This window comes from Megascapheus bottae, chromosome 10 (assembly GCF_031878675.1).
Source record: "Megascapheus bottae isolate mThoBot1 chromosome 10, mThoBot2.hap1, whole genome shotgun sequence".
Classification (NCBI taxonomy): domain Eukaryota; kingdom Metazoa; phylum Chordata; class Mammalia; order Rodentia; family Geomyidae; genus Megascapheus; species Megascapheus bottae.
In genome coordinates, this window is record NC_143518.1 from 46238230 (window position 1) to 46252629 (window position 14400).

General features: G+C 39.3%; 1 protein-coding gene across 3 annotated transcripts in view; it reads right to left on the reverse strand.

Annotated features, from left to right (window-relative positions):
* Window positions 1-5385: 5385 nt before the first annotated feature.
* Window positions 5386-14400, reverse strand: part of Tgfb2 (transforming growth factor beta 2) — a 76052-nt gene continuing 67037 nt past the window's right edge. For 2 of the 3 annotated variants that reach the window (XM_090341179.1, XM_090341180.1), the window contains 3 exons: window positions 12796-12973; window positions 11134-11287; window positions 5386-7081 (listed from right to left, as the gene is read on the reverse strand). In XM_090341179.1, coding sequence (XP_090197305.1) covers window positions 6923-7081; window positions 11134-11287; window positions 12796-12973 — 491 coding nt within the window. In that variant the 3' untranslated portion in view covers window positions 5386-6922. The remainder of the gene's footprint in view (window positions 7082-11133; window positions 11288-12795; window positions 12974-14400) is intronic. The other variant, XM_090341181.1, reaches the window with a different exon arrangement.

Consider the following 14400-nt stretch of genomic DNA (forward strand, 5'->3'; position numbering starts at 1 on the left):
AAGCTGCATGACTTCACGTTGCCATTCGAGCAGTATTAGATTACATAACTTCTTAGCTTGTTTGCTCCCAACATCCTGAGATTCTAGATTTTTTTTCTATATAATTCAGAATGGAGATTTGGGCCTAGACTGAGGGTTTCCATATCCAGGGCTGGCTAGGAACCCGGTGATATCACCTGAGGAACACATCTGTATTCTTTCAGTTGAGTTGGCATTTACAGCAGAGAAAAATCCTGATTTAGCAGGGAAAGCATGAGATATTCTATTGGACTTTTTTTCTTTACTACTATTTTTTTTTCTTTTCTGTTTAATTATGCCTGTTCTCTTAGGGTGAACGATTTTCCTCATTTTGATCCCACAGCACAGTCTCCCTTAGTACATTCTGTTCCTTTTAGTAAGTCTCTGCCCAATTACAGGAACACACTCATCCTTCTCCAAACAGCCATTACTTGCTGAAATAAAGAAACCAACTAAAAATGAATGGATTTTAAAAAGAAAGAATAAAAAATAATGAAACAACCTACATCATATTTTCAGGGAAAGAAAGAATCAGGGGAAAAAAACTAAAGCAACCTTTGCAATTTAAAAAAAAGCCTTCTCTTAGTTCAATGTATTAATATATAATATTATTTATAGTTTCATATTTAAATTTGTGATTTCTTCACTTCCATAAGATCTGGTACTTTTGTCCCATAATAGGTATAAAAATAGCCTGTATGGCCTCAGATCTGAAAATGTTGGCAATATTAGGGGTTTATGTTTTTCTTGCTGAGTACATAGGTTGGAATTGCAGGGACACAGAAAGGGTTTGTGAACAGAGTGATCAGATTTTTTAAAAAGTGATGAGATGTGGATTTTACGAGAGTTACAAGGTAGTAAGTAGGTCTTTGATGGGTACAAAGGAATTTGTTGCTAAAGCCAAGAGGGTAGTTTGCCAGGAGGCTCTTAAAGCTTACATGCCCTGGATTTTCGTTTGCATAAGCCCCATCTAAGACTCTAAGTATAATTTTGCATTTGAAATATTTTTTGAGAGAGGGGGATTATTGCCTCTTTGTATTAGTTTCAAGAATAAAGGTCTGGGTCTGTCCCCTCCTAAGGTCTGTTAGTAAGAGACATTTAGTCCAGCATATTTCTGAAGAGAAAAATCAATGTCATTTCAAGATCTGTGACTCACAAGCACAGTTTAGTTTTCAGATTAAAAAAAAATTCCCTGAAGCAGATTTCTTAAAAATGCCCTAAGTACACTAGTGAAGACTTTTCTGGGCTGCAAACATTTGATATGCTAAGGCAGCTTGCTTCAGCATAAATTACACTGTCCCTCTTAGCAGGACATCACTTCTAGGTAATCATCAATTTTATCTGGGCTTTGCCAAAGAGGTTTGTAAAATACCTGCATCTCTTGACCACCTCTATCAGCCCAACTGGTAGCTTGAGCTTTATGGTACCACCCAAATTCAGCAAATGTTGACCCTCTAAAACAGCCTTTCATGGGAAATGACCTAAGGTTGTTTAACCATATGTTAATTACAAAACAAAGACTGGTTATGCAGCTTTTGGGAATTGCAGTTTAGCCATTATTTCTGTAACAGAGCTGCTTGCAGATTTCACACCAGGGCCAGGCCTGGTGATATATTACAATTTTTCTTCCATATAATCTCAGCACTCAGGAGTCTGAGATAGGAGGGTTACAGGTCAGAGGCCAGCCTAGGCTTCATGGTAAGTTCCACCCTACCATGGACAGACTGCACAATGAGGCCTTGCCTAAAAAAACAAAACAATGACAACTATACCTGAGCTAAAAGATCCGAAGCCAAGGCATAAACCAAGCCACATATGTAATTTTAAAACTTCTCAGAGCCCGTGGAATACATTTAAAGAAATGTGGAAGTTACTTTATAATAATATACTTCCTGTAATCCCATCATTCATATCCCATATATACCATTTAGTGAGGTAATTATAGAAGAATGATTACTGAAATGTTTTATGCTTCACATATTTTGCACCCAGTTTTCAATATCTTGTGGATATTCTACACACCTAGCACATCTCAATTTATATTACAAACCACATGGCTTGGGAGAAGTAATTTAACCATTGTGATTCCACTCACTTTCCTGTACAGTGGAGTTAATTAAAAATCACTTATATCATAGGGTTAAGGGTGAGATTAAGTCAGCCAGAGAACCATGCTCATAGGTGAAGTTCCCAGTTAGATATCACTGTATTAGGGAGAAGGTCATTTACTAGCCACTTTGCATAATTAAACTTTTAATTTAATGGGTTTTTTCTTTCAATTTTAACCTACTTTCCCTTCCTTCTTTCTTTCTCTTCCTTCCTTCCTTTCTTTTTTCTTTCTTTCTTTCTTTTCTTTCTTTCTTCCTCTCTTGTTTTGTTTGTTTATGTGATTTACCAAGGAATCAAACCCAGGGCTTCATACAAGCACTCTCCCACTAAGCCACATTTTCAACCCCTCTGAATTTTTCTGTTGGAAGACCTAAGCAAAACTTCAAAATGAACATTCCCTCTTTTCAAACCATTTTTGGCTCCTCATGTAGCTGAAAGGTTAACATAGCTTCAGAATGTTCTCCCAAGTACTGATGGCTTGATGGCATTCTGTGATAAAATTCTGGAGATCTTAACACACATGCATGTCAAGATGGCGAAGAGGCCCAGACTGCATGCACACATATCATACTGTGTAGAAACCAAAGCCAGAAGAAGCAGGGAAGTACTGAGAAGACTACCATTTACCAATGAGCAATTCCAGAGCAAACACTGAGCCATGTGCTTTTCCTAGATTCATTCACTAAGCAACAGGGGTGCAAAACCAAGCAGGGAGAATCCTACAGAGCAGAAAAAGAACTGGTGAAGAGTACAGCTTGATGGTATAGAGCATGGTTAACAAGCAAAGCAGGAAGCCCAGGATTTGATCCCCACCATCCCCAGTGACAGCAAAAGATGGAAATGGACTGTCTGAAGGATTTTCCAAAGTTGGAGGGAGCACTATTGATGGCTCTTATCTCCATAAAGTTCCTTCAGTGTCTTCATGATGTGGGCTGTATTGAGGCCTGCTATATTTGCTACACACACACACACACACACACACACACACACACACACACACACACACACACACGGACTACATTTATTGTGGATCCCTTCCTCTGCCTCTGTGCTGAATACAAAAGATCAAAGGCAAGACTTAGAAAAGGGAGCCATTTTCTATGGGACTTCAACCCTCCATGGATGCCTTCTTTCTTTGTGATGTTTCGATGAACCAGCAGGCTCCAACTAGTTCTTTCATTACACTAAGGAAAAGAAAGGGAAAAAAAAAAAACAGTCACAGCTACTGGTTTTTTTTCTATTAGTTCTATTTATTAAGAGACTGGAAACTCATGTGAGAAATCTGCTCTTCAAGGTAAGAGCCAAGGAAATGCGTGGGGACAAAGTATTGTGTGCACACATGCATGTGTGTGCATGTGTATGTGTGTGTGCATAATGGCACCAGGGTAACAGAGAGCCGAGTGGCTGCTTCCAAGCAACAAGAGTACGTGGCTCTTGTTACATCTGGCTGGCTCAGCAACTATCGGAGTTATGGGGCTTCAGGGGATACTGTCTAGACCAGTTCTCTTGGCTTTGGGGTTGGCAGCACATAGAACCTGAAAGCCAAATCATGGTACAAATATCTCTCTGCATTTTGTTTTTCTTTCTGGTAGACAGTCAAACTGGATGAAAACTGAATTTCAAACAATTACCAAATCACAAGAAGATAATAATATTATTAATAACAATAATAATAAGTACTGCTAGAGGCTTTCTTCAGTTCTTGATAGACATGTTTTGGTTCTGAAGCTTAAGCATGACATTTCAGAAGGTAGCAAAGGGCAGGTTTTGATGCCCTGCTTTTCCTGTCAAAAATGCTAATATCTCTCCATGGGTGTTTTCTGGTTTTTGCTTTTAATCCTCCAAGATAGTAATATGTCAGGAAGAACACAACACACATAATTGAAATAATTTATTTACCACTAGAGCACCACAAAAAAACAAACATACATTGTGTTAAAATACAGCATAATTGGTCATCAAAATACAAAACAGCTATTCTTATGTTCCATTTTTTAAAACCATGCCAACCACAAAATTTTACTGCTGCAGACTGCTATCCCATGCACAGTCTATCACTTCTCCCTTCCCCCCGCCCCTCTTGCAGCAGTGTTCAAATTTTACTTGTGGGAAATAAAGATCTTATAGAACCCTCAAAAAAGAAAAGACTTACAAGATCTTAGAGCATTTAAAATATGATCAGTGCATTCATGAAGAAAGATAAAATACAAAACAAAAATGTCATTTTATCCAAGAGCAAAATACCTGCAGAAATCAAAGTGACCTACACAGAATTGATTTTCTTTTTAAAATTGACAGAATTTTAAGACTTCAACATAACTCAAATCTGGCTTTGGGTTACATCCGGCGAAGGGTTATTCATGATTTTGATAACTTATCTCTGTTTATTCTGGTTTTCAGACTAGCCAATCAAATTCCCCATTTTTATTAATGACCAGGAATTTTTTTAAAAAAATAAGAAAATATTCCATATCAAGCAGTTTCTCTTTGGATGCCTTACTAGGCGGTCCTTTAGGTAAAACTGCAAATATTCTATTTTTTATCTATTCTTTTGTATTTTAATAAGTGACAATTATAATCCTATCAAACCTGGAGACACAGAATCTCCTTTACAGTGATGTGTCAGATTATTTCCAAAGCAAGTAAGTGCTTAGCCACAGATCTAAAATACACTCCAATGAAACAAAGACTACTTGGCTCCTGGGAGAATTTGGCTTGTGCCATTTCAACCATCAAAGAATGTCTGTGCAAACTTTAATTCCAAGAAGATAAATGAAGTAATTTGTGTTCATCTGAAATTTTTCCCTTTCGGGGGGGGGGGGGGGGAAGATCATCTAAAATGGGTACCTTTCAATCCTCCCCAACATTAAAAAGAAGAAAGTAAAAAGATGTTTTAGAGTCTGGTATCAGTGCACATGCCTGTAACCCTATCTATTCAAGAAGCTGAGATCTGAGGATCATGCTTTGAAACCAACCTGGGCAGGAAAGTTCATGAGACTTATATACAATGAATTACCATCAAGCTGGAAATGGAGCTGTGGCTCAAGTGGTAGGGCATTAGGCTTGAATGAAAAAGCTAAGGGACGGTGCCTCGGCCCTGATTTCAAACCGTACACACACACACACACACACACACACACACACACACACACACACACACACACACAGTTTCCTTTGCACTCTGCTTTTAAATGACAATCAAATTCTGTGAAATATTAATTAAATCAAGTTAGACAAACCTATCATAGCCTGAGTTCAAATCAATCCTAAGCCTTTTCTAGACTACATTTTGCTTACTTGTCTATGTCTCCACAGTGTCCCCCGTTTCCCGCAGAGGATTTTTAAAATCTGACTTGACTTAAGAGCAATGTTTAGAAAATAAGGGAAGAGTTCTCAAATCAAATCAACCTCTTTTTATAAAAGAAAGAAAGAAAAAGAAAAGTGGACCCACGTAGCTTGTCATAAGAACAGATACTACATAAAGCACGAGAGAAAATACTATGAAAAATGGATTTGTAGTTCAAGTCAAAAATCTCAGGATTTTACTCATAGGACTGGCCAGGCAAAAAGAAACATTTTATAATTGTGAATAATTATTTTAAAAGAGTTCAAATTTTAAGTCTAATCTAAATCATACTTGACCTTATCATTATTAGAGTATAAAAAATAAAGTAAGAATTTACACATTACATGTAAAGTAGTTAATATTTTGATCTAATAGTTTCCAACAGTGAGATCTGCAGATGTTTTTTTCAATTACGCTGCCTTTTATAACCAACTATCTTAATAATACAGGTAAGGCTATATACACCCCCAAACAAATGAAGAAAAACAAAAACCTGTAACATAGCTCTACTTTTAAGGTTCAAAGTTTGACCAACACATGTATCTCCATATTTCATTGGTTTACTAAACTGCAAAAGAACCATTTACAATTAAAAGGAAGAAAAAATCTAACAGACTTATTCTGACAGAAAGTTTTCTTTATTAACATAGGCATGGTAGTATTTGAACCTTACACCAAGTTTCCTTCTGCAGTCGGTACAAGGCAGGTACTCCGAGTATTTCCATCTCACTACAGACCAGCTCAGGCCATCTAATAAGTCACTTGTGTGCTCCTGCCAATCACATGACCTCTTTTTTTCTTCTTTTCTTTTTTTCCTTGCTTTCTTTTTTCTTTTTATTTCTTTCTGGCTCATTTGAGTTCAAATTCCTTCAGCCAGCCATACATTTCTGGTCTCCACTTTATACACCTGTTTTATTTTCCAAGGGCAATGAAACGTTCATTATATAGTAACACACAATAAATAACTCACGATTAACTCGAAGGCTGGGAAGGAGGGCTGCACATGTCTCAGCAATACAGAAAAATCAAGTGAGGTGTGGGATAGGAAAGACAGGGCTTTTTATGTTTTGTTTTTGTTTTATTTATTTTTTGTTTTCTTTCACATAATTAACACAAATTCTTCCAGTGTTTATTTTTTTCTTTAAAAAAAAGATTTTGCTTCTTGTGTCTGTCTCTCGCTTAAAAAGGAGGTGAAATTCAGAATAAAGCCTTCCTTTTTTAAATTTTGTTTGTTTCTTTCAATGCCAGTTTTAACAAACAGAACACGACCTGGTACCGCTTTTTCAAAACTTTTTGTTTTTTTTATACTGATAAACCGAGGCTCTCTTGTGTTTTCTTGTGGTGAACATTGTTGACGTCATCATTGTTGTCATTCTTCATCATCATCATCATCATCATCATCATCATCATCTTCACTGTGAATTTTGTCTGGTCACTTGGCCCGGAATCTTAGCTACATTTGCAAGACTTGACAATCATATTGGAAAGCTGCTCGATCTTGGGGGTTTTGCCAATGTAGTAGAGAATTGTTAGAGGTTCCAAATCTTGGGATACACAACAGGGAGAAGCAGAAGCTTCTGGATTGATGGTGTTATACAGGCTGAGGACCTGAATGGACAGTGCAGAGAAGACATGATATAACAACAGACCAAACAAAAATAAAAAACAATGCTTTTAAAGAACCATTTCAGATAGTTTTGTAAATCATTCACAGCACTGAACAGGTAATTTTAATTATTTGGCCTTAAATGTTTTTTTAATTCTCTGGTCAGACTGGTATGTGTTTTACACAATCACCAAATTGAGTCATTCCCCCATAGCATGCTTGCCTGCTTTTCTTTCTTCTTTTCCCTTCCTCCCTCCTTCCCTCCTTCTCTTCCTCTCTCTCCCTTACTCCCTCCATCCTACATCCCTCTATGTTTCTTCCTTTTTTTTCTTTCTCTATCTCTTTCTCTGTCTCTCTCTCTCTCTCTTTCTCTCTCTCTCTCTCTCTCTGACTCTGTCTGTCTGTCTGTCTCACTTGCTCTCTTTGGTATATATTAAAAAATAATTCTGTAAGAGTCATCTTGGACAAACTTCCTGATTCCATGATTTTCTTCTTTTCTGTCCTTAGTAAGTCTGCTCTGATTACAGCTTTGCTTTGCACACATTCCAAGACTCTTAGTGTTTTGCCTTGTTTCTATACAAATGTGTAACTGAAGATGATTCATGACAACTCATTTTAAATGGTCACATATATGAACAGCTTTTTTGAGAGCAGGGACTCTATAGTCTTTGTACTCTGTAGTCATAGTAAGTCTTCCAGCATAAAACAACCCAACATGAGAAGAGTTATCAAGGTTCAAGAAGTAATGCACCCATAACCTGACGAATATAACTGTAACCCTTTTATACATTATCCCAATAATAAAATACAATTTAAAAAACAATCCAACAAATATGAGATGCCAAGTTAAAAAAATGCATGGAAAAGTAGAAAAATAGGATGATGTATTCAAGTCTCATTAGAAGTTTACCCCTGGATACAGAAAAAGACACCTGTTTGCAAAAATCAAGTTTTCTTGTGTTAAGTATTTTCAGTGGTCAATATGATGGCACCTAAATTTACATAAGAAAGAAAGAAAGAGAGAGAGAAAGGAAGGAAGAAAGAGTGAGGGAGGAAGGGAGGGAAAGGAAAAGGGAGGAATGGAGAAAGGAAGGGAGGGAGGGTAGGAGGGAGGGAGGAAGGAAGGAAGGAAGGAAGGAAGGAAGGAAGGAAGGAAGGAAGGAAGGAAGGAAGGAAGGAAGGAAAGGAGTCAGGCAGGCAGGCAATAAAAGAAGGCAAGGGAATAAAGAAGGAAGGAAAGAGCTCATACCATGTAATCCAGACTGAGTTAAGAAGGACTGCCATTCAAGGACAAAAAAATTGCAAGAACCTATCTCAATCATTAAAAAGATAGGCACTGTGGTACTGTAATCCTAGCTACTCAGGAGGCTGAGATCTGAGGGTTGAGGTTCAAAGCCAGGCCAGGCACTAAAGTTAATGAGACTCTTACTTCCAAATAACTACTAGAAAAGCAGAAGTGGCACTGTGGCTCCAGGGGTAGGGAGGTAGCCTTGAACTGAAGAGCTCAGGTACAGAGTTCAAGCCCCATGACTGACAGGGGAAAAAAAAAAAGAATCTCTCTATCGGAAGGAACTGGGAACATAAGTGGTAAAGTTCCTGCCTAGCAAACACAAGGTCCCAAGAAAATTTAACCCTCAAGATTGTCCCCTCCCTCAAATAATCATTGATCATTTAGCCATTGCTTCATAATTACATGGATACAAAGAATGACATAAAAAGCAGTGCACATTCTGAATTGTTTACTTTCTTACATCTTTCCATAGGGTAAATGATAGTGGTTAGACGGATGCTATCATTCTATCATTAATCTTGTACCTTTTTTTCTCCATCTGTCCTAGAAGGATTTATGACTTCGACTAATAGAGGTATAGAGCTAGGCACTGATGGCTCTCACCTGTAATCCCAGCTACTCAGGAGGCTGAGATGTGAGGAGCACGATTCTAAGCCATCCTGAGCAGGAAAAACCATGAGACTCTTAGCTCCAATTAACCACCCAAAAGCCAGAAGTTGAGTTGTGGCTCAAAGTGGTAGAGCACTAGCCTTGAGCAAAAGAGCTCGAGGGCAATGTCCAGGCTCTAAGTTCAAGCAGCCCCCCCCAAAAAAAATAGAAATACGGAGGGTCCCCATTGGTGGCACAGAACATTTCCAAGGATGCCATTAATGTGTTAGTCAAACAACAAGTGACCTTTTCCTCGAGATTCATTGCCACATTTTCAGCTTAAGACAGAAGATCTGTTCAGTGCAGCAACACTGACTACATTATAAAGCTCCCCCTGGCTTCTTGGGTAACTGTCCAAACCACATATTTGTGACCATCATAGTTATTCTTCCTCTCCCCTTGAAAAACAAGCATGGTCTCAGCTTCCACACACTCCCTCTGTGTATCGCAGAGGAGAATTGGGTTTCTTCTTGGCAACTGGGCTTTGCCTGCATTACAGCTACTGCTGCAGTAGCCCAGAGAAGCAGCCTGCCCAGAGGTGAACACAAAAGGGTGGGCATGTGTAAGTGTTCCTCACATGGCCAAGCACATGGTACTCCAGAGTGCTAAATCCTACAGGGGGTGGGGGCTGGGGGGTCTGGGCGAATGGATCTGGGAGAAGGACTACAGAAAGGGGAGACGTATTGTCAATTAACTCCAGCCTCTACAGCCATTTCTAAATAAATAGACTTCATATTCTACTAACCCGTGATTTTTTCAGAACCAGAGAGTGATTTTTTTAGAACTCAGATTGTCCAAAATAATTGATAATAGCCCCCCCCAAAAAAAAACTCTTGAATCCAGCTGAGTGCATTATGCAGTCTTTTTGGCAGAGTTTCTTTTTCCTACCCTGCAGTGACGGCAATTTTTTTAATGCCTCTTTAATCGAGAGATTTACAGAGGCATAACGTACAAACTAGAAACCTCACATGCAGCCACATTTTAGGAATTAAACTCAGGAAGGTCGAGTAAACCCGCATCTGCCTATAAAAGAAGACATGTGAGCCCTGGTTTGTCACTAATTTTCTTCTTTTATCTTTGGTAAGTCATCCATATCATCTGCACACAAAAATTTTACTTTGTTTCCATTTTAAATGAAAGGCTTGAAGAAGAAAGTGTGTGAAGTCTTTTCCATGGCTAAGATCTTAAATCATTAGCCAGCAAGAGAAAGTATATAGGCAAATATCATCATTACTTTGCCAATCTGAGCTGGGAACTGTAGGCACAACCTTGAACATGCCTTCTGAATTCAGCCTTCTGGCCTTATCCTCACTGAAGCACCCTGATAAAATACTCAAATTCTTATTTACTTTGAGTTATATTAAACATGACAAAACACCAATATTCCAAGGCAATTTCATATATACCAGATATTTTTGTATCCCACAACAAGTTTTAAGTGTGGCCTTATTATTTCAAGGATCATTTTTAGTATAGATATTCCTTTAGCCAGAGAGCTTCAGAAAGATTAAATGATTTCCTAATTGTGATACACTAACAAAACAGTATGACAAAGAGTCAGATGAAGTTTCCAGTATTCTTTCTAACATGACAGTTCCTAAGTATAACACAGCCTTTTTTTAATCTGGAGACCTGAGTCCCTTCAAACCTCCACTATACATACAACTAGACTGATTATCGTGATTCAAAAAGGGGTGTTTTTTAAAGTTCTTCCCTATCTGTGCTTTTAGCTATGAAGAATATAAAATCGCAGCTCGAAGCCAGACAGGGCAAAAAAGTCCGAGTGACTCTTACTTTCAAAAGCTGCAAATGGTGCTGTGGCTCAAGTGGTAGAGTGCTAGGCTTGAGCAAAAGAAGCTCTGGGACAGTGCCCAGGCCCAGAGTTCAAGCCTATGACCTACAGCTTTAAACTGACGACTGTGTTACTTTTTGGGTTTTCTTATAGCCTACATTCATCCTTCTCTTCATCCATAAAAAGTGTGTCTAGCAGCCATACAGGCGATGTGGTAGGAAGACACCATTTCAATTGTAATTCAGTTAGGTATACCTAGGTAGAATTCAGCAGGTAAACCTGGAAACCTAAGAATGGAAAAGCTAAGTTAGCCAAACACTTACCCTGCTATGCTGAGTGTCTGAGCTCCATAAGTATGGACATGCACCAGCACAGAAGTTGGCATTGTACCCTTTGGGTTCGTGTATCCATTTCCACCCAAGATCCCTCTTGAAATCAATGTAAAGTGGACGCAGGCAGCAATTATCCTGCACATTTCTGTTAAAAGAAAAAGCAAGGCAGACTTTTAAAGTTGATTTCCCATCTACCTCACCCCTACCTCACACCAAATCCAAAACCAACCAAATAAACAAAAGCTATTCATTTACTCATTGTATGTGATAAGCCAATATTATGGGCCACAAGTTGATAGTCTTTGTGACCTTTCTGGTAGAACGTTGTGGAGATTCATTGGACTACGTTCTTTTATAAGTTCTAGACCCTGATTACATTGGCTGTGAGAGAAAAAGTCAACCTCACCCTCAAATAATTAGACATAAAGAAGAAGGTGGTAGAGAGAAACTAAGTGTTATCAGAGCAACATTATCTTCCTTTATATTTTACATTTAAGAAATTCAACAGCTATTTTCACTTGATGGCATTTTCCTTTGAGAATGTATCCTGTATTCCACCATCTGCTAATTCATCTAAGAATCCCAACATCAAAGGTTAAAAAAATTATATATATATATATACATGTATGTATGTATGTATGTATGTATGTATGTATGTATGTATGGAGTCTTGCAGCTATAACCATGGCCTCTGGAAACCAACAATGTCATTCTCTTAGTGCGATGCTGGTGGCTCACACGTGTAATCCTAGCTATTCAGGAGGCTGAGATCTGAGGATCACAGCACAAAGGTAACCCAGACAGGAAAGTCCAAGAGACTCTTAACGTCAATTAACCACCAAAAAGCCAGAATTGGAGCTGTGGCTCAAGTGATAGAGCATCAGCCTTGAGTGAAAAAGGACAACGAAGGCTCTGAGTTCAAGCCCTAGTGCTAGTACACACACACACACACACACACACACACACACACACACGCGCGCGCGCGCAATGCCATGTTCCTTATGGCCTGTTACATACTGAGCAGAGAAGACCCTATACTATACTGCCCAGGACTCTCAGAGTAAAGATCCTTCTTCTCACCAAGTTTAATAAGAAAGAATTTTCTCCCTCCATAAAGTCATGTGGGAAGGGGAAAGAAATCTGTCCTCTATTCCCCCACTTCTGTCAGATCCTCTAGCCTATGGCATGGCTGACAGGATGCTTCTGCTGTCTCATTGCTCTTACTATGAAGATCAGCGCACAGACCCTCTAAAGAGGGGCAAAGTCTCCCATGCTGAACCTTCCTGTAATCCCATATCACTGCTATAGATATCAATGAACATTGACTTTGGTAGGCACAAGGATACAGGGAACTCATTTTCCTTATCAGTACCAAAGTGCTTTCAAGGAATTACCTTTGAGAGGTCTAGTTTTCTCTCTTCTCACATTAGATTCAATACTAGAGCGCTGAGGAATATGACAGCGGGGGGGGGGGGGGGACAAACTATTCTTAGTCTTTGCCTGGATGGTGATATTATAAGACGCAAGACCTTTGCTGTCCCATGCCAGGTCTTGAACACTGAGTACCATCCAGGACAATGAATAGGAGAAGAATGCCAAGGCAGAACAAGGGTGAAGCAATGTAATTATGTGGTTGTATTTTCATTTCTTTACCTAAAGCAATAGGCCGCATCCAAAGCACGCTTCTTCCGCCGGCTGGATTGTTGTGACTCAAGTCTGTAGGAGGGTAACAACATTAGCAGGAGATGTGGGGTCTTCCCACTGTTTTTTTTCCTAGTGGACTTTATAGTTTTCTGATCACCACTGGTATATGTGGAGGCACCATCAATACCTTGAAAAAATGCATTTGGGTAATAAACATTTAGCTTTTACCTTCATCATATATCATCAGCTATATATTTTATTTTCCTCTATTGTCCATTTGTCACAAATAGCAGTGATGGCCGTGGTAACAGTGGCTGGCTAGCATCACCCCCCCCATGGCAATGGATATAGCACAATAGGACCCCTGAAGGTGGCAGTGAACACTTTTAAATGGGGTTCTTGTTGGCAGGCACTTAAGGGTCCATGGCAGGGTCAGAGGTCTTCTGTAAAATCTATAGAAGACTTTGACCCAGGGTCCAAGAGCAACTTAGGCAGTTTATTTTCATCAGTCCTCAGCGTAGTCTGTGTTCAAACCCTGGACACCAAAACCCAGCCATAGACCATGCCTTGTGACCGCTGGTTCACTCTCTCCCCAGGACTGCTAAACACAGAAGACTTTCCGAAGAAACACATACTGAGACTCAGTTAAACGGTAGTGAATTAGGTTCAAGTCAAACAGAAGTCACCCTTACCTCATGTTATTTTGGGAAAGCTAAGAAGAAAGGGCTTTTTCATTTATATTATGGCAACCCCAACACTTTCCCTGATTCCATCTGAGATTTAGAAACTAGAGCTCCCCAAAGCATGCTCAAGAGACTGCCAGTTTAAGCATTTAATCTCCCCACTCGGGAGAATTGTGGCTCGGTTGGAGACTGAAATAAATCTCTCGGCCTCTGGGAGTATTTTTCCACGACTAAGGGCCACGGTAACCCTCCTAAAGTATGAGGAGGTCGTGAGCAATGGAAGTGGGGGAATAGAAACCTCGGGCCTGATCTGACAGCATGGGTTGGTGTTACACTGGGCACACGGGGAAAAGAGAAGACTTCCTGCTCACCTCCCCTATCCTGCCACCACTGGACACAGCAAGTGACTGGAGCCCTTTGCCTTGCCTCATTTTCCCTGCATTTTGGCTAATTCATTTAAAGGGAAGCATGGGGAAAACTGAAGCTTTGTTGGACATTGTTCATAAGCTATTATGAAAGTCTAGTAAGAAAGCCACTTAAACTACGTTTAAGTGTAGACTATGAAAAGGTGGGGGTAATCTGACCTATGAAAGGTGAGTTACAGGATGTAAGGAATGAGAAGACTACTCTTTTTCTTCAATGAAATCTATTTTTCAGATGCTGAGATCTGGGTTGAGGGATGGGCGATGGGATTTCTTGAACACATGCTGTCTACTTCTAGAGTATCTGAATAGACAGGAAAGGGCTTAACTGATTATTTGATATTTGATAGGATTACTGAGCCATTTAGTATTGACCCAGTCATCATGGGTTATTGAGCACTGAAAACTGGAAACTCATCTTTCTCTAATCCTTTCTTCCTCCAAGCATATGATCAACCAATGAATGACAACCCCCATAGCTCAGCAACCAATCCTATTTTAACATGCAA